Raw genomic sequence first — 21,286 nt, 5'->3', positions numbered from 1 at the left:
GCATGTTTTTGGGATGTGGGAGGAAACCGGAGGAAACCCACGCAGACACGGGGAGAACCTGCAAACTCCATGCAGATAATGTCCTGGCTAGGGATCGAACCTGGGACCTAGCGCTGCAAAGGCTGGAGTGCTAACCCCTGAGCCACCATGCTGCCCACCGTGGTTGTACTGTAGATTGTAATAATTTAGAAGGTAGCTGAATTAAGGGGTAAACAGTTTGGATGACTTCATTCCTGTGAAGTTTAAGAATGTTTCCAATCGCAGTATCTGCAGCTATGCATAGTGTGTTTGTAAGGGTTTGTTTAAAAGCTCAGTTACTGTTCGTGAAGAGTGTGTGAATAAATAAATGGCCTAGCCACAGGTTTTGTGAAGTGGAATTAATGCTTTAACTAATGTGGGCTTTTCATTTTTCTAGTAGTGGAAAACTTACCCCCCTCTCTACTGTCATCCGAGAGCACTATAAAGAAACGTGAAGATCGGATAATGGAGCAGTTGGTGGAATTAAGTATCAGACAATCACAAGTTCTTGCCCAGGAGATGTTCCAGGAGCAAAATGAGCCTGTTAGCATTCGGACCCCTAAAAGGTATGGGGAGGGGGGGTTATGAAATCTAAGGTGCACTATCAATGATTTCACAAGGCATTATGTATATTCCATATGAGATTAAAGTCACGATCTTCTATGTAGCATGTGCCTGGTTAGAACATTCTGATGCACCTAATCACTTCACTTTAAGGAAGATCTCCAGTTAGGAATATTATTAGTAGTAAAGGTAAAGAAAAGTAGCCGACAATTCCTCTGCTAATGGCAGCTAAATCTAGCTGCCATTAGCAGATTTGAAGCAAGCCCAGAGATTTTGTGGTCCCAAAAAATGGCCTGGGCCATTGTAATGTATTTTAAAAGACATTTTATTATGCTTTTATTAGGATAGTACCTGGTAACACCTCCATGCAGTGCAGTTTCACATGCAGCCATAGTTGGAACTACAAATGGATTGTGCCGACACACTGCACAAGCAAGTTTGGCTGTTGTCCCTATGTGTGTCCAATGACAGTAACCAGGACTTTAATTTGCTGCCATTGTTTGAGCAAATTCACGTGAACCAGTGGCTTTAGAGGATGGAGGGGATCAGTAGAGGGAGATGAGAAAATCTATAGCATACACACTGAAAAGCTTCACCAGGGCTTGTAAATCTTTATTAGAATATAAGCAGACTCATATATTTTACACTGATCTGAATACAATGGCTGGCAGAGTGTTCCTAGGAAGAAGTGCAAGTTCATATATATTTTTTTTCCTTGACATACCGGTATACTTAAATTACCTTTATATTGTTCCAGACCACCTCATCCCAAGAGTGGTAGAAATGAATGGCATTCTGAATATACTCCCACAGTCTGCATAGACTTGAGAACTACATTGCCTAATGTATTTGATAATACAGATACAGAGAACAAAGCTGAACCGCAAGAAATGGCACCGGAAAGAGAAAGCTTGCCACTGAATGAGTGAGTACAGCAAACATGTTAATTGTTTTTCTACCACTAGATGGCAGCAAAACTTCACAGATAAACCATGTGTGTTCTCCAGACTCTGCTATTATCTTTTCAGTACAGGTCAAGTGTTTAAGACAATATTAAAGCCTACAGACACCAGAGTTAACCGCTGCCCAGAAAGGAATAAACAATTCTTTAAAAAATGCAGAATATTAAAGCTAAAACCAGGTCAAACCTCTACATACACAGATTAAATACATAAACAGATATACATGTAAAATAATACTTGCCAAATGATTTGAAAATGTTCTCCTGTTAGTCTTGTCATCCAGGCACCTCATAGTCCAGACCCTTTGTCTTTATGGGTAAAATTAAGTCAAGTGCGCATTTTTTGGCTGATTGCACAGTAAAATAAAGCAGCATGGTATTGAGAGCATCATGCACCCCCCTGTTTATATGTTTATAGTGTTAGACTTATGGTATTGTACAAAGCAATGGGTTATTGATTAGCTCAAGAGTGCTGACTCCCCCTTCTCCATTTTTAGTTCTGCTGTGCAGGGGATTGCAGGAAGCAAAAAAAAAAAAGCCAGAATGCATTGCTATTACCAAAGATATTGCTCTTACCATAGATAGCTCCTATCATAGGTATCGCTATTATCATAGATACAATTGACATTTCCTGAAACAGGAACCAAATGGGAAACATAAGATGAGTGAGTGCCAATAGGCCACTGGACATAGCAAGACAGAATGGGGAGAATAGCCCGTTTAAGCTTGTTCTTATAATACAGGAAACTTAAGCTGTCATTTCTTGTTTTATTGCTAACATGGTATCTTTAACTCACAGGTCAGGGCATACATGTAAAAGCATATTATTGCGTCAGCTTCGCTCCACCAAGAGAGAGTCCTCCTCTGGCACTCCTGACAACAGGCTCCAGCAAGCACATTCTGATAGACCCGATCATGAGTGTAAGAAGGTAACCCATCGAAGCCAAAGGTTGCAGCGGTTGGATAAAAGGGATGCTATTGGTCAGTCTACGCCACAATCACAAGAAAAAGGCTGTAGTGTTACAGAACAAGACATTAAGGAAGAAGAGCCCAATCAAAGCAGCCTGGATCCACCTAAAAAATCACAGCAACAAGCCATGTAAGAGAAAGCTTACCTGTTGCCTTGCTGCTACTTAATTTATAGTTTTCCTACACTTATCAGACAGAACTTTTTGTATAATTGAGTGTAGCAAGAAAACTGATTGTTACTTAACAGATTCCTTCCATACATTTAGACATTGGGCTTGTTTGAAGTTGTTCATTTGATTATATTTTGCCTTTCCTATTTCCCCCTAAATGACACATTAATAAAAAAAATACATAAAAACTTTCACTTTTTATTGCATTTCCTATTTTAACCATCATCCGTAGATTTCTTCGCTTCTCTGTTTAGTTCAGGCAGATCATGACCATTAGGATTGGCTCGCAGGGTACTGTACATAGCTTACTGAAAACATCAGATCACCCTGCCTCAGTAAACTTCAGATCCCTTAGCTGTGATGCTGACAGTGGACTGGCTTTTAGGAGGAGTTAGGAAAATAACAACCTGCCTTAATGGGTGATTGTCAGTCTACATTTGCAGGCTGACTACCTTAGGTAAAGTCCACACGTGATACTGATCCTCTATGAACTGAAATTCATTATTGAAAGGTGAGGTGAAGGGACAGTCAGGCCAGGGAGAAAATGAGCTAGATAATGCTGGACACCTCTGGCATAGAAATGAGGCACTTTCTATGTAACAGCATCTAAAGTATACTGTGGGAAGCCCATAGTTGTAGTAAAATCAATTAATCAAGTAAGCAATTTCAGTATAGGAGAGGAGAGAAGGCTGTATTCCAGTTTTAAACTAAGCCTATCACAACCTTAGGAAATGTAAACTGATTACCGTATTTTTCCCCGTATAAGACGCTCCGGAATATAGGACGCACCCAATTTTAAAGGAGGAAAATCTAGAAAAAAAAAAGATTCTGAAAGATTATTCCCCTTCTGATCACTCATGTGCCATTCATACCGGTATTCCCTTTCTGATCACTCATGTGCCATTCAAATTCCCTTTCTAATCACTCTGTGCCATTCAAATTCCCCTTCTGATCACTCTACCATTCAAATTCCCCTTCTGATCACTCTGCCATTCAAATTCCCCTTCTGATCACTCTACCATTCAAATTCCCCTTCTGATCACTCTGCCATTCAAATTCCCCTTCTGATCACTCTGTGCTGTTCTTACCTTTTTTCCACTGTACGGCAGTTAGGGCAGGGATCAGCAGGGGGCGCTGTGCCGGCTTCTTTCGCTCTTCACTGCAGCCAGGAGGAGACACACGCTGCAGCCAGAGAGGAGAGAAGACACACGCTGCAGCCAGCGAGGACAGGAGACACACGCAGGATCGGGTATCGGGTGAGTATATTATTTTAATTATTTTATAACACATTTGTCGTATAAGACGCACCAACTTTCCCCCCCAGTTTTGGGGAAGAAAAGTGCATCTTATACGGCAAAAAATACGGTATATGCACAAAAATTGCATATGTAGACTTTCAACAATGAGTGAATTAGTAGAGAGATAAAGGCACCCAAATTACCAGGCAAATCTCCACTTTTCCTTTTAAGGTTTGGCTGTAGACCATGTATAGATCCATGACTGTAGATAACAATAAATGACCAAATGTGATGCTCAGAGCGAACAAGAGTTTCACAGGAAAAGTTGTGATTTGCATGTCATTTAGCTTCCTTGATCTCAGAATTTTACTAACAGCAATCTCAGCTTTGTATTGGTTTTGTCATGCTCATTTTAAATGCTTTGTGACGTTTTTTTCTTTGTAGATCTGATAAAAGAAAGAAGCACCATGGTACTTCTTCCAGGTTTGGTTTGCCTTCAGTTCATCAGCCTGGTTGTGTGTCAGGCAGAGGGCATCCCTATTTAATTCTATAATTCATCTTTTATTGTGCACCACAGATAGTGCAGATGTTAATCTGCTTTAAAACTTTTTTTATGATAAAGAAAAAAAATGTTTTGGAGCTGTTCTACATCATAAGGGTCCTTTAAAAAATGGCTTATGAATTCACTGCATCCTGCTAGCTAACAGAACCTTATGGAATATTAAAGCTTTTTTTAAGTTATAGTAGAAAAAAGTTAAAGTTTCAGACTTGCATTTCCGTGTGTGACTCCATTGGGGAGATTATTCTCCATCCATTTGGATGAAACCCTTAAACAATGGACAGTTGGCAGGTCATAACCTTCATACAGATCTGAACAAACTTTCTGTGACCATCCAGATATTCCACATCACATGTCACAGTCACCCCTGAGGAAGCTTTGTAATGGCGAAACGCGTCTGGTATTCAGGTGACTGCAGCTAATAACTAAACATTTGAATGTGCGGAATCTTACTACGAATACCATCGGGCAAATTAGGAATACTTTGTTTAGCACCATTTCTTGCACATGTCGTATGTTATTATTGACCTTGTTATGCCATTGCTAACGTGTTTCATTATCAAAAAATATCAAATAAAACAGCTTTTTGCCAAAAGAAACTCCTCTGTCTGCCTGCACTCTTTTGCAAAACACACTTTGTAACTCTTTGGGTTTGGCATTAGCTATAATTTATCTAATGAATGGTGGAGAGCCCCACAAACACTAATCTTACTGTAGTACAAAACGTTTACTAAACTGGAGTTGAATGCTGTAAATCTTTGTATATTGATTTTTCAAAATGTGTTTGAATAAGAAAACTTTTTTATAATAAATTGTTTAGATTTTCTATACAGATAATGGGCCTGATTTATGAAACCTCTCCAAGGCTGGATAGAATACACTTTCAGAAGTGAAACTGGGTGATCTAGAAAACAAAGAATGGATTTTTACATCATTGCTATTTGCTTTCAAACATTTTCAATCCTGGACCAGATCCATTCCAGGTTTGTTGGATCACCCAGCTTCACTGATGAAAGTGTATCCTCTCCAGGCTTGGAGAGCTTTAATAAATCAGGGCCAATAAATCATGTGTTTGCTCTGAGCTTTTTCTGGGTTTCAGATTAGGTTTCAGCTATTTTATAGGTGTTTGAAAAGTCTCTGAAGATGCAGATAGGAATCTGAAATATATATTGGTAAAATTTTTGCAGTTTAAATTTTTGCTTCAGTTTCACACAAAACCTGAAGGCCTGACAAGTAGCAAGAGGTTTAATTTGCTGTGGAAGTTGAGGGCAAGTGTTCAGTACTTACATTTCAGATCTCACATTGCAGCCCAGCGGAGATGATGGACAGGGGGAAGCTGGAGAAAGAGAGGAAAAGCAAGCAGCGCGTGCAGACACAGCTGGAGGGGATGAAACCGCTGAACTCAGTGAGCGGACGACAGCCCATGGCTCAGAGAACTCCCGTTCTTTTTCATCTGGTAAGACAGGAGTCATGTTATGTTAATCACTAAAGGGCTTTTCTCCTTTTTTGATAGAAAAATGTGAAAGCTGTTTCTTATTTCTACTTTTAACTAAGCTGACCACCCTCTATGAAAAAAATTAAATTTGCGGTCTAGTGCAGGGCTGTCCAACTGACAGCCAGGGGTGACAACTATTGCCCATGCAGAGCCGCATTGGGGTGTTGAGTGTTAACATGATCTGTGCACTTCGGCACCAAATGATGATCTCCTAAGATTATTCTTCAACCTGATAGGCATAGGGAGGGGGACTTCAGGTAAGTTACCAATGAATACCCATGAATAGGAGTATCTATTGCAAAAGAAGCTCTACATTTACTCCACTGATACAATGATTATTATTATTATTGCTGAAGCGGGTTATTAATACACCGTTGACACCAATCAATGGAGATATGTATTGCTGACAGGGGTTTATTTTTCCACCTATACCAAGGGTTAATATTACTTACACGATTAAAGCGGGTTTAATTTTTCAATCTCTGCTGTGAGCTGATTTTACTATATAACTAATATATATAACTATTTTAGAAACCCTTGCTTGGAATTGTCTGTGGCAGCACATAGCGTCCATATAGTCTACTATAAGACAGGGATATAGCAACAGTAATAAAGTGAGCAATGGGACACCAAGGATAGAGCTTCCTGCAAAAGGAGTAATTGTGCACATCTTTTCCTGGTTTTATTATGATAAATAAAATTAAAAAGCTTCATTTAAATGTAATCCAAATATGTCTGTTGGACCCCTTTAATTTGGGCATATGGGATATGTAATATATGTAGATAATAGAATTGAGATAAACACTTCAACATTCTGGTGACTTCATTCTTGAAAAGGGGTCACCACTCCAGCTAGTGACACTATATTACCAGCAACTGATTGTTCAGCCATTAAAGCACCATACTAACTGGTACACTTTGTCAAGGTATTGAAACAGAAATTTTCACCTTTCTTGTGAAGTATGCATCACCTGTAAGATCAAGTGATGTCACAGGCCTCACAGGGTTCCTTCCACTCATAGTCACTATGACCTATGTCCTGAGGAAGTCTGTAAGGTCCAGAAACATTGGCTGATGTGATGTTTATTTCACCAATAAAAGTGTAAAAAAAATATTTTTTGGAGTGTTAGTGATTTTCTATATCCAGCTACACAATTGGCATTATCCTTAGTTTTTATTCCAACCACTCATACTTTCCACAGGTTGAGTACTGCTTGGAGTGCATCTTCAATATGAACTATCAACTCATGACAATTCCAAAAACACAGAACACTTTCTATGCATCCTACTTAACAGCCAATCCTCCAATGACAGCTGAGAATTGGGCAGATTGTACTTGGTGTGTATTTTAAATCTTTTATGCTTTATTTTACAGGAGGCATCATACAGCCCAGAAGTGGACACATTGCCTAGGTGTAGCAGGGAGGAGATGTTACTCCTCACTATATGGCTGTCAAGTTGTGGAAAATTATTCCTGCCAACCCAGCATAGCAGTCGATTTGGAGCCTCTTCTCTCACACAGGCAAACATTTACCACACTTTGCTTGTTTGGCTCATCTCCTTGGTGAGTGAACATTTTAGTCTGTCTTGCTTAAAGCTAGCCTCTAGCCTACCCATTAGTCTTGTACAGTTGTACAGGTTTCTCTTCTGTACTAAAATTATTTGCATTAATTCCACTGTACACTTGGAGCTTCTCACAATGTGCATTAGAAGACACAGTAAGTCAGACCCAGCCTGCCTTATTTTTGGCTTCAGCATGTCCCACAACATCCAGACCTTTTGTACTCAGCCTGACTGTCTCCTGCCAACCTCTTTTATTCATTGGAACATTTTTTTTCAATCATGAAGGCTTAGCATTACTTGTGAGTGATACTTAGGACAGTATGCATTTCTGCAGTCAAGGCATTTGAATTTTGCACTTCCAGCCCTCTGCTTGTATAAAAACTGAAGGCTTCTGTGGTTAGCACTCTGGTCTTTGCAGTGCTAGGTCCCAGGTTCAAATCTCAGCCAGGACACTATCTGCATGGAGTTTGTAGGTTCTCCCCCTGTTTGCGTGTCCTCCCACATTCCAAAAACATGCAGTTAGGTTAATGGGCTTCTCCATAGACTGTATTATTGACATATGACTATGGTAGGGACATTAGATTGTGAGCTCCTTAGAGGGACAGCCACTGACATGACTATGGACTTTGTAAAGTGCTGCGTAATATGTAGGTGCAATATAAATACTGTGTAATAATAATGCTGGTAAGGGGGAGGATATTTTGTCTGTGCGCCACAGCTGTAGGTGGGTTGTTAGACCATGTGCATTATTCCACAAATTCCCATTTATTGTGTGTTTTCGTTGTATGTTTAATCCTTTGGCTATATTTGCCCTTTTAATTCTGTCCTCCTTGTCCTTTTTATTGTACTTGTTGGTTGTGTTTTATTTAGGTGTCACCTTTAAATCTTCAAAGCGAAGATGAGGTCCCTTTCCAGGTGTTGGGGCTTCAACAAGTATGGCGGGAGGAAGGATTGGCACTTTATGCATGTGTATCACCCAAGCATGCAGGAGCTCACCCAAGTCCCAAAACACAAAAACATAAGGTATTGAAAATGTAATATATACACTGCACAACACTCGTGCAATAGGGCTCTGGTAAAAGCCATACCTCAACACATGGTCTTGCACTTTTCGGTTGGGTTCCCTCTTGGGGCTTTTGAATGTCTATGCAGAAGAGACTTTTTAGGTAAAAATCCTGCTTAAAAAGTTAAAAATATATCTTTCAGGAATGTTTTTGTTTCAGAGAAAGGTCTTATGATAGAGTCTCTTTATAGGAAACCTGAGAAATATGTATAAAAGTATGTTAAATCTATCCAGGGCAAAACACGGCTACGAGGAACCTCGAGCTTCTACCAGCAGATGTTGCTGTTCCTGTCACCTAGAACTCTGCAGAGCGTCACCTGGTGGAGCGAGGAACTTAGTCTTCACCTGCAGGATCAGCTCTTTCCATTGAATGTGGGTGTTCCAGCTGTAAAATTGAGTAGCGTTGCAGTGCTTAATCCTGACCCTGAGGTAAGGAACACAAATTACAATATGTTATGTAGCCACATGACACTGAAAAATGTTTGCTCAGAAAAACACTTACTGGAGAAATAAATCTTCACTGATGGTAATGACCTTCTGACATGAAGTTACTAAATACTTTTACTCTATGGTATGCCGACCTACCACTGTGCTGCCTTCCTTCCCAGTTGCAGGTCCCATGGCACTTTTTTTTCCACATTGTGTGCAGGAGTTTAATTGGTAAATCATTTGTGGGACTTCCACTTTAATAAGCATGGCGTAGGGAAGTCCTGTGCTTTCCAGGAGCCTCTAGGGCAGAAGGAAAGGTCCTGGTGTTATGGGAAGTTTCTACTACCAACCCACCCTGTCAGCTGTACTGGCATCAGAAGTGGCACAATCGCTACTATTTGATTGGTGATTCACTGCTACAGTCAATCATTTATGACACTAATATATGAAAATTGTTTAATATGATTTCCTTTCACCTAAATTTAGCAACACAACCCAGTCCATTGGGGTATCGTTAGTGGTATAAAAAAATATAATACATTTGCTGCTGATGACTGATCCTGTTTTTGCTGTTATAGAATATTCTCTTTTGTTACTAGGCAGTGGATAAAGTGTTCTCAGCATCTTCTGGATTCTTCTGGCAGACACTTGAGACTGAAGAGAAGCTGTGTCCATTATCTCTTAATGTCCCCACTGACAGTGACCTTGAGGTGAGGTGCCTCTCATGGACAGAAACACTGAACATTGTTTATAAAGATAAAAGTCAAAGTATATCTGTGACCCCTAGCATCCAACCAGATTGCTAACTCAAAGTGTATTAAATCCCAAAAACCAAACATGTACTTTATTGCAGCTTAATAATCCATAGATGTAGTACCTTCAATATTTTTTTTATTTTTTTTTAATTGTACTTCAGCCTATGTAGTCTGCTTGTAACTCTTTTCCTGTATTGGGTTGAAAATGCTTCCTCAACTTGCTGTATCTATAGAGAAGCAAAGTTTTTGCCCTAGGACACGACTACAAAAACATTATAAAAGCATCTGAAAAAAAACATATTAACAGGTCCTTGAAAACAAACAAAAAAAAACCATATATAATGGTATAGCTGGAATTTGGCTACATTATAACTGCCTTGGGGTCATTTGAGTAATTTCCTAATTGTTGTCTGGAAAGGGGGAGCGTTAAAAGCAATTTTAATTATCTTTTTCTCTCTGATGCTCCAGGTTCGGGAAGGCCATTGATGTCCTCACTTACAATACAGGACTGCTTATCCTGCATTGTAAATGATAACATCAGCTTTGCCTGACTGAGCGGGAAGGAGAAACATTTTTGGAGGACAGGTTGTGCAGCTGTGATAAAGCCCAAAGTAGCAAGGGATAAGGAAAACTGTTTTTAAATGTCCCCTATATAAATAAGAGCACTTTGCAGTGCAGGGGGAACCCCTCTGAATAGGTAAGTTTTGCTCAGGTTTTGGCTTTAACAGAACAAATGGGACCAAATAAGGGTTTATTGGTAGTGTTCCTGTACTCTTTAATTTTCTATCCCATTCTCCAATTAGGTTGTGCCTGTCTTATTGTTTGACACTCTACTTCGATTCCCTTTTGCGTTTCACCACACCCTCCATCTTATTCTTACAAATGGCCTGGATGTGTGTGGTCTAAGACTGCTCTACCTACAAACCCCTGCTCTCCAGTCAAAGTCTGGTAAAGGTATGTCATGCTTGTAATTATTGTGCCTAAAGTTTATATTAAAAAAACATTATATCCAATTTTATTGGATCACTGTTTTTTTTGTTCTAACGCAGTTGAGGACACACAGAACTCTCCTGTCCTGGCCTTGGCTTTGCGTGGACCTAATGCACTGAAACTACTAGGGAACATATCTGGTCCTTCTGATCCCATGCTTGCCCGACTGACAGACCAGAATTCACTAAGTGCAGTTTATGGTCAGACAAAAGAAAAGCCTCTGCTGCATTATTCCCGCACTTCAGGGCAAATTCTGAGAGACCTGAGCCTGTGGTTCGGGGGGAGAATAACAAATAATGACAGTATGAAGATTGGCATTCAGAATCCACCTAGAGGGAGGTATAAAAATTCTTAATTGGATAAACAGAACCCACTTTATGTTGCAATGTCATTATATGTGTGAAAGATTTGTTATAATGATTTAATGTCTATTTTGTCTTACTGTCTCAGATCTCAGAGCCCCGCAGATAAACACTGCATTGCCCAGGAGTCAAATTTAGGCCGGCCTCCTTCTCTGCTTACCGCCACAACTCGGGGTAGGTATAACACATCAGGGTTGTTTGTTTCCGGCTAGGACATGGCCACAGGAATAATGTATGTTCTTTTAAAGGGATTGATATGCATAAATAATATTAACATATAGGGTATAATAATGATATATAATATAAATCAAAAATATTGCATGTAAATGTTTCTTATTCACCCAATATATTTCTGTTTAGCTTGTGTTGTAAAAAGTATATTGTTATCAGAGCTCCAGTATTCAAATTCCAATTTACACATTCCTACCTGTGGAAGATTAAGGCTAGAGATGTCATGTTTGAAATTAAACATATTTTTTCTCTTTCCTAAGAAAATGTATAGTGTTCATGGGATCCTTTATCATGGGTGTTTTTTGTTGACCTAGCCAGTCAAAGCCCTGCATTAGAGAACATTGGCTTCAGTGTGGCATGTAAGCACCAGTCCAAATGAGCATTTCATTGGAGCTCTGCTGTGAAACAGACAGGTGCTTGTCTGTCTTGTTGCATTCTGGTAAACCAATCAAATGGTTACTGCACTCAGCAAAACATCTTTTAAAAAGAAACTGAAACCTTTTCTAACATTGCAAAGCAATATTGTCTTTAAAATGGACACCCCTCAATCATCAAATACTCCCTATAACTGTGCTCCCTCACAGTTCCTTTGCTTCTCTCCAGCTGTCAAGAATGCATGACATTTAGAGCATATAACCCTGGGTCACTGACACCAGTCATGAGCAGGAGCAGAAATTAGCAAGTTAATGCAGGTGAGGTAAGTATATGGCATTCAGGGTCTGCCCTGCAGAGATATTTTACATTGAGCATCATTTTCATCAAAGCAAAACACCAAAGGACTGTGTCTTTGCTGCAGTTTGCTGAACTCTGGCAAACAACCCCCTGGAAAAGGTCTTTTCTCTGGAAAAATAGCCATCAACCTAAATAATCAATTTTTAGATTGCCCGGAGACTGGTTGACTGATGGAAATTTGCAGTTGTCAGATACTGCCTATAAAAAGCATTATCATTTATTCATCTGGACATAAATCTCTAGATCTTATACAAATTGTCTCCTGTCTATATACCTGTATACTGGCTTGTTCATCTTTTATACAAAAGTTAAAATAGTTTTTAACATCTATGATTAAAAGTTGAAGTTCACCAAAAAGCAATTTCTGGTCTCTCCAGGGGTGTGTGTATTTTCATAATCTTTCTCTCAGTGAAAATATCTAGTCACATGGCATTTGTGACATGTTCAAGAATATTGAAATCTGTTGTGACATTTAATTTTATCTGCATTGCATCAAGCCTAAAGTGCTCCAAAAAACGATTCCTCACTTAATTGCACCACCAACCAGGACTGTCCACTTAAGACAGTATGGATAACTTCATTTATGATGTTTTGACCCTTTTATCTGGATGTTGCCGAAACTAAGATTCCTTAGCCCATGCAATATTTTTTTTTATTGTTTTTTCTTTTTTTCTTTTTTTTTTTTGTGAACCCATGTTCACTTTAGCTCCATTTTCCTGTTCTTTGGTGACAAGTGTTAAACCCAGCATGGTCTTTTGATACTGTAGTATATCCTTTTAAAGTAATCCTGTCAGATCTCTATAGACTTAAATTTAGTAATCCGACAATGAAAGACTGTATCATACTCACTCATACTCACATCTTCAGGAGCCCATTCTCTCTTCTCATCCATTCCAGAGCTGCAGTGTCAGGAATCATCTTCAGCATTCAACACTTTCAGGAGGGTCAGATGTGTTCTTCAATGTTAGTTGGGTTTTTTTTCACACTCTCTTTCCCCATAAGACATTAACAACGTGGTGGCTCAGTGGTTAGCACTCTGGCCTTTGCAGTGCTAGGTCCCAGGTTTGAATGTCAGCCAGGACTCCTCCAGGCTTCCTCCAAAATTGACTGTATTAGATATGACTGAGCTAGGGACATTAGATTGTGAGGGACAGTTAGTGACACTAGTTTGGACTTGTAAAGCGCTGTGTAATATGTCGGCGCTATGTAAATACTGTGTAATAATAATGATAATAAAGGGTGAGTGAAAGGAACCAAACATGGCAAGGATCATCTATAATGGTGCATGTATATGTATACATCTATAATGGAACATCTATAATGGAACATCTATAATGGTGCATGTATATGACTGTGAAAAGAACATCCAACTAAAAGATACTGTGGCTAAGGCCCTTCTATGGTAGATTTGGAGATCCAGGCACCTGCCTCCTAGCCACTTCTTCTCTTCGTTCTTCCATTTGCAAAGTCTGGTTTAATGTAATAGCCATAGCTTACCTATTTCAGCATGTGGCAGTCTCAACTGTAAAGTGGGAAGATTGGACATTCACAGATGAACCTTCCCTTGCTGGGACAGATACTCTCCATATTGGGGTAGTAAGGGGAAGAGTAGCTTAAAGTTTACAGGGAATCAGGAAGTTTGTTGGGTGTGAGGGGACTGTAATAGCACCTCTCCTCTATGTGATACCCAAATCAACTTGCTTATGTCCCTTATACCTAGAAATTTACCTGGCGGTGGCCAAACAAATTATGTGAATGGTTTGTATGCTTTGTAAAGCATTTTGGAATGCGCTGGAGCTTAATAAAACAAAAAAAGATAAACAATAGCTATTGGTAAAGCATTATATGTTGGTCTGTCAAGTTGACCCTTCAATGTCAGGAGTTCTGACATTAATATATTCATGTATTTCTTGGCTCCTCTAGGAGACATATTTCTCACAGTTTCCCCTGCCATACCACCATATGCTTATGGAGATATAATTCACACATGCTGCCAGCGAGGTTTCAACATTCACGGTCTCAGGAATCTTCATTTCACTTCTAAGCGTGCTGCCATGATGAACATGTCTTCCAGTCAGGTGTAGTATTAAACAAGACATTTATCTTCTACTAATTATTTTTGCAAGCATTTAAAAAAACAAAATACATGATGGATGAATCACATCATTAGTATATTACAGGTTTCATTGCTGATCTATGTTATGACACTTTACAGGTTTCAGTTTTCTGCCCTAATAAGCCTTCAACCCAACTAGAGGGGGAACTTTGCAACACTCTCCCACAGCGACGACTTCACTGCTTCCTCCTCCTGCTTAGACGGGAGAATGCTGGACACCACACACCAGCCCTTGTGCAAGGTCAGTCCATGTGAACGCTCTTATCCATTCTTTTATGCAAATATTAGTCTAAAGTTAATCAATAAAATGCAATATCCAAAGGTATTTCTAATATTTTAAAATTATAATGGTCAATGGTCAATCTGCCATATTTCTAGTTTAGACACCTTTTGATATATGGTGACATTACTCCTTTTCCTGTCTCTCAGTTGTATTCCCATGGTTTTATATATATATAGCTATAATTGGATGGGATATGATATTGTTTTTGATATACAGGGCTTTGGCCAACCATTTGTCATTTAGCTAAAGTTTTACTAGTCTAGTTTAATCTAGTCTGTAAAATTCTCTCTGTGTTTTCAGGCTAGCTAGATATCATATGTTTTTTGAAATTGCACTTCCTTTGTGTTAAGGGAATTAAATATCGTTCACATTCTGCATTGTGACATATTGTATGTGTCTAGTTAGCATTTACTTAACCTATAAATACAAGCTACTAAAGAAATGGGTGGCAGATCACATCACAGCTCCACTCATAATTTGTAATATATATGTTGTATGTTCTATTAAGGATAGCACTACGATTGGCTTGGGTCCAAAGAAGTGACTTGTATATGACCTGTTTAGTTCTTATAACAATCTCCTCTCTTCCAGGATTAATGAATGATCTGGCTGAACAGGGCCTGCTCGGGGTAATCCGGGGCAGCCTGCCTTGCCCTGGTGATCTGGATCCCACATTGTGTTTCCATGCAGTGCCCTATTCGGACATTCTGCTACAGGGGCTCGGTAACTTGCTTATGCTTTAAAAGTTTACTTGTTATGGGTTCATTTCACCAAAAAGTGATGTTTCAGTCTTAGAGGGAACTGGTCAACTGAAAACCTATTCCTGAATTCAATTGATGAGATCTGCCCACCATATTCTCTGCTTCTCTCTCAGCCTTCTCTGCTATTTTGGGTGTTTTCACTAACCTGGGGGGTTTCTACTCCTTCTTTCTTCTCAGAGATGGAGTAAGGCTGATCAGGATTTTTTGCAAGGTATCAATTTTGTAGCTCTCATGCCTTCAATTTATATTACTTAGGATTTCACCAGGCACAGAGAAGCTGCCTCCTTTGCCTTGCCTGTTCTGACATGGCCTGACTTAACAGACACCATCGTTTACAAGTACATTCTTCCCTGTGAAGCGACTGGCAGATGCACAGATTTAACTTTTAGTTTACTTCAGGATAAAATGTGTAACCTCCCTCCTTGGACATCCAACAGGCCCACCAGCCATAATAAGGTGTTTAGAGATCTCTTTCTGAATCCCTGATTTTTTCATATTTGTAGACTGACCCTTTACCGTGGACCTACAGCCAGGTCATGGATGATTGTTTACTTATATATTTTTAACATGCAGTAAATGCATTTAAAGACAAGCCATCACTGACCTCTATAGCTGCACTTACTATAAAGAAACCCATCCTTAAACCTACGGCACTAAACCTAATCTCATCCTGTCGCTGGAAAAATTGAGCAGCCTGCCAGTGTTCTGATGTAACAAACAGCCAGTAATGTAAGATGTTAAGCAATCTGACTTTTTGAGTCTGATTTGTGAGGATGAATGACTCCACAGTTCCTAGAGCTACTGCTTTTTAGAAATAAGAAACATGATAAGAATGTCCTTAGCCTGGCTACAGGTTTTACTTTAAATATATACATGAATCTCCAAATTGTTAACATTGTTTTGTTTTACATAGACGTTTCCAATCACATGCCATGCATTTGTAAAACAATATTCAAGCTTTGTTGTTGTTGCACTCATTGTTTGAGTAAAAGGCTTCCCGACTAATGGTGCTTTGCCTATGACAGGTGGAAGTTTGTATGCTGTTCCTGACCCAAGCAGTGCAGTGTTGGACATGCTATCTAGGCAACCTTCTCCCATAGATCCTGAAGCTGAACAAGTTGTGATTCTGACTTTGAGTGGTTGGCAGACCTTGCAGAGTGCTGGTCACCTCCTGCGGCAGATTCTTAGACCTCGGACCAACAAACAAGAGGTCGTCTCAGGTATGCCATTTTCCCATTTCAGTGTTATAATATTATAGAGACAAATTTATTATGATCTCCACATTTTCTAGTTTAATATTCAATGTTAAAATAAATCTCAATAAAACAGAATCACCACATAACCCTTTGTTTTATTCCCTCTTCTATCCCTTCGTTCCCTGGGAGCAATTTATAATAATTGCTACTTCTGGTTGCAAGGACATCATGTGGCTTCTTCCTCTCTTATGACTGCACAAATGCTTAGACAAAACATGATCTTTGTTGATGGGGAGAATCAGATACAGATTGAATCCAACTTCCCCAAATTTAAACCGAGATCATGTAAGCAACACTTTGGGCACGTGACCAGTAGCAGCTTGTAGCAGCTGGGGGTTGCAAGAGAAACGTAAGTATTTTTGCCCATAAACATTAAAGGAAAGCCAATTATGTAGGTAAAAATCTAGGCACCCTAAAGGTCAGATACTGGTCAGTGGTCTGTAAACTTGCAAGCTTAGCTCAGTATTTTTAATGAGAAAAATAGGGTGGACCTAGATACCAGAATTAGGCTGGTATTATGCTATTAAAGACAGTATTTTAAAATGCAGACCAGGCATTTTACAGTTCTAGTTATAAACTTTTTTTCTTTTTGGCCAGTTACTCTATAGACAATAAAAGCTAAAACATATAGAGGTGATTAAGATTCAATTTCTCCAAATTAATGTGTTTCAGCAAACAGCAAGATAATATATTTGTTCCTTCCTTCCTCCACTTTATCTCTCAATATCCTTTTGTACATAAAGGATGAGTAGTATTGTATTTCTGTTTCATTCTTGGCTGCAAGTCAGCCTGGAGGTTTGGTGATCAATAAGGTGATTAGTGATAATACAATATTCATCCTTCTATCAATCTATAAATTGCTGTACTACCTAAACTAGCCACTAAGGGGCAGTAAATACATATGTTATAAAGTAATAATAGACAAAATCTGTGCTGAATATTCTAGACAAACCTATCCATAACATGTTTTAGAAGAGAACCAGTCAGAATAGACATATTAGATGTGCCATGGTAAAGTTACTTTCAAGGTCCTTCCTTGTTCCCTTTTAGAAAACAGTACAATCCATCTAAACCTGATCATTTGCAATTTTAACAGACAAATGAGCAAAACAGTAACCTGTATTACTGTACCTAATTTGCTAACATTGGTTTTATGGATTCGCCCAGTGTACCTTGTGACCAAATTCCAAAATAATGCTTAAAGCAATCTAGCTAGGTTTTTCAGATATATAACTTCTAACCAGTACATTTTGCTTACATTTTACCCAACTGCTCCAAATATAGTGCAATGCAATCCAATAATGTAAGAAGTTAAGCTTTACAGAATTACAGGAACAGAGACAATATTATTAAACTTTATGTATAAACCATCAACATATTACACAGCACTGTAAATTAAATGGGGGTTGCAGATGGCAAACCAATACTAGCGGTGACACAAGAGGAGGAAATATGACTTTTACAGGGCAATCCATGTAAAAAAATACACAGATTATATTTATCCGATCTTAAGTCATACACTGGATGAGGTTCTGGGTTCAGACCCCTTCAATATTGTAAAGAGCCATAGTAGAAATTTGTGGTGTTATACCAAGGCACATTAGGTGAGGGCACCTTAAGCATGTACCAAGACTTGCAGTTCCTCCGCAAGTTGTCCAACCATAACATCCTCATAAACCAACCGGGTGAAGCTCAATGTAGACTCAGCTTTTCCACAGTGAAATTAGTGCAGACACAGATAATTATGGGTACAGTACAGGTCTTCCTGACATTTCAGCACAGTGCACAGCTGTGGGGATGCCCTGATATACACTGAGTCACTGTTGCTTGTTTAAATGTCCTTCACATCAGTTCTTCCAGCTGCTCACCTGCAGATGCACTGATATGATTGTGGAGACGCTCTCCAGGGATTCACAGCTCAGATTACTGGAGTAAATGGTTGTCATTAGTAGCAGTATTATTGTGATAGCCATTCTTGCCACTGCAGTTTGACCTTTCTGAATAATCTGTGATCCTCAGCTTCCCCTGAAGTCACACGATAAGCTTTTGTTGTATCAACATTTATTTTTTATTATTTATATTGAAAAGATTTAGGAAATGTTAAATATAACAAACGTTTTTTCAATATTGTTACTAGTTCGCAATCCTTATTTCACCACATCATCATGCTGTATACTTGTTACAATAAAAGTTTCTGTAGATCGGTCAGTATTGTGTTTTCCACTAACAAAGGTCCATAGCTAATTTATATTGCAATAACAGATTATACAGTGAAGTTTTATGAATGGTTACCCTGGGGGGGGGCAGGTTAATGACCAATGTTCTGACCAGTAACATCCAAGAATTTCCAAGTACTTATAATAATGACCACATCAGGGTGACATGAATGAGCCTTTCCTTTTTGTAGTCTCATATTCTCTCATCCATAGAGGATATCCCTAGATGGGGTTTGTCATATTATTTCGAATCATCTAGTAAGGAAAAAGGGACAAAGGTGGTGTGCTAATGTGGCCAAAGAAATATGGTGTCACCAAGACCAGGCTACTAGCAGGCACAGATGGGCCAATTAGTTGGGACCAATGGAGGTACTGTCAAACAGCCTACTGGCCTCACTTCTGTGTCTTTAAAATTATAAGTACCAGCATGCTAAACTTAATTCTCTCTCCGCATTGTTTGTAAGCTATAAGCCCCAGATTGCCCCATTGTCATTACTCTTTCTTTGACAATCTATCATATGTATCCCTTTGGCCTTATTTTTGAAAAATACCAATTCGTAACCTACTGTCTCTGCAGGTCATTTTACTGCCCCTGTGTTACTGGTTTATATACAGCTTTTATACCTACAAGTCCCACCATATCCTACTAAATTATTTGCATTCTCTCATCATGTCATGATTTTTTTCAGAGCTTGCAAAAGGATCCTTTGGGCAGTGAGTGCAGTGATCTCCCCAGCCCCCATTATCTGGGAGCACCACCGACACTTTTTAGTAACCCCCCAGCTGTTTTTGGATGGTTACTGAAGAGTTGGAACACAATACAGGGCCTGCCACCCACCTACAATTTCTTCCCACCCGGCTTAAAAAAAATTCTGGGTTTAACACTGGAGTGTTAGTGGATTGATCTTCCACTTATGGCGCCAGCTGCCAGTGTAATAGAGGCATGTTTTCTCTTGCAGCTACAAATGTGAGGGAGTACTCCATTAATCACCAATGTCAGAAGTCATTACTCCACTGACCACAAATGTAAGATGGCCCATCTCCCACTGACCACCAATGTAAGTGAGCACTTAACCCACTAACCACCAATGAGGGAGTACCCATTTCTGCTGACTGCAAATGTATGAGGGTACTCTGCTAACTATTATGTAGGAGGCACCTCTCCTGACTCCCAGTGTGAAGGGGCATGTCTCCACTGACCATCAATGTAAGAGGGCCCATCTCCTATTGACCACCAATGTAGGAAGACTTCTCTCTTCCCATTTTGAGGGGCACTCCACTAATCAGCAATGTTAGGAGGCATTTCTCCACTGACCACCAATGTAAAGGGGCACATCTTCCCTGACCACCAATGTCAGAGGGTCCATCTCACCCTTAATACAGGGCATGCCACTAACCACTGATGTTAGAAGGCGTATGTCAACTGGTCACCAATGTAAGAGGGCCCAACTCACCTTTGTAGGGTGTGAGCCACTAACCACCAATTTAAGGACGACTCATTGTAAAGGGTCTTCCTCCCACAGACCACCAATACATGGAGGCATTACCACCTATGTAAGGGAGCTTTCTCCCACTGAATAGTGGTGTTTGGGTATACTACAGATTTTACAGTTTCTATTTTTTTTAACCTCAATTTGTGTGCTTTTTTTTTGCTAAAAACTATTTTGCTGTATAGAGCAGAATGATGTTAAAAGAAAATCCACTCCAGTGTTAAATACTCTAGGTTTGCCACTTTCCCTTTTTCCCACCACAATTTTTCATGTTCATGTATGATAGGTAGTTTTTTAGCAGAGGTTCCCTAGCACCTAAAAACTATTTTGGATATTCTTTCACACTTAAAGTAACTGAGAAAAGCTGCTCCACTCTATCAACAGGACTACAAGCGCCTCTGCATTTCATCAGTGTACCCGCTGATATCTTTGAAATCATGCTACATTAGTCAAGACAAATACAGTTTATTTCTAAGAAATATATTCCCTATAGCAATACTAAGCCACTTCATTTTCTCCCACCTACATCATTTACCTCCTTTTATTTACTTCTTACAAGAACACTTTTTGACTCCTCTTCTCGTTGATTCAATAGACCTCTTCTAAAACACACAAAAGAAGCATTAAATTAAAAAAAAACAAAGGTGTTTATTAACTGTTTATGAGTTGGTGCATATGATACATTTATGAGGGGTAGAATATATCTATTTATATAGCAATATGAAATATTGTTTCTTAGTAAGTATGTGTCATCTCCCTTCTTTTTTTCCACAGATGAAGCTTTAGCTAGTAGGGATAAAATATTAAAGAAAGAAACTACAGCATGTGACATCAAAGAAAAAATAAATTTCTACATCCTGGTCATTCCCACAAAGGCAGTAAGCTGCACAATATAATAGGATCTTCTTGTGCTCTCACCTGTGGGCAAAACAATTATCTGAAGGATTTTCCCAGTGTCCCCTGCCTGTGAAATTGGCCTCTCTCCCCAATTACACATCCCTGAGCTCCCCATGTCTGTGTTTGCTCCAAGCTCCCAGGCTTACCCATCTTAATGGGCATACAGAG

The 21,286-nt window shown here is 39.3% G+C and overlaps 1 protein-coding gene across 1 annotated transcript in view; it reads left to right on the top strand.

Annotated features, from left to right (window-relative positions):
• LOC140334763 (dynein axonemal assembly factor 8-like) overlaps nt 1-21,286 on the top strand; it is a 55,462-nt gene that overhangs the window by 4,455 nt on the left and 29,721 nt on the right. The window contains exons 5-19 of the mRNA XM_072417004.1: nt 416-584; nt 1,340-1,507; nt 2,343-2,642; nt 5,788-5,935; nt 7,350-7,538; nt 8,408-8,560; nt 8,835-9,029; nt 9,629-9,739; nt 10,588-10,738; nt 10,834-11,113; nt 11,225-11,310; nt 14,023-14,177; nt 14,315-14,456; nt 15,090-15,221; nt 16,285-16,479. Of these exons, the coding sequence (XP_072273105.1) occupies nt 416-584; nt 1,340-1,507; nt 2,343-2,642; nt 5,788-5,935; nt 7,350-7,538; nt 8,408-8,560; nt 8,835-9,029; nt 9,629-9,739; nt 10,588-10,738; nt 10,834-11,113; nt 11,225-11,310; nt 14,023-14,177; nt 14,315-14,456; nt 15,090-15,221; nt 16,285-16,479 (2,574 nt within the window). The remainder of the gene's footprint in view (nt 1-415; nt 585-1,339; nt 1,508-2,342; nt 2,643-5,787; nt 5,936-7,349; nt 7,539-8,407; nt 8,561-8,834; nt 9,030-9,628; nt 9,740-10,587; nt 10,739-10,833; nt 11,114-11,224; nt 11,311-14,022; nt 14,178-14,314; nt 14,457-15,089; nt 15,222-16,284; nt 16,480-21,286) is intronic.

Source organism: Pyxicephalus adspersus, chromosome 7, assembly GCF_032062135.1.
Source record: "Pyxicephalus adspersus chromosome 7, UCB_Pads_2.0, whole genome shotgun sequence".
Classification (NCBI taxonomy): domain Eukaryota; kingdom Metazoa; phylum Chordata; class Amphibia; order Anura; family Pyxicephalidae; genus Pyxicephalus; species Pyxicephalus adspersus.
Note: the sequence above shows the minus strand (reverse complement) of the source record. Positions and strands in the feature narration are given on the sequence as shown.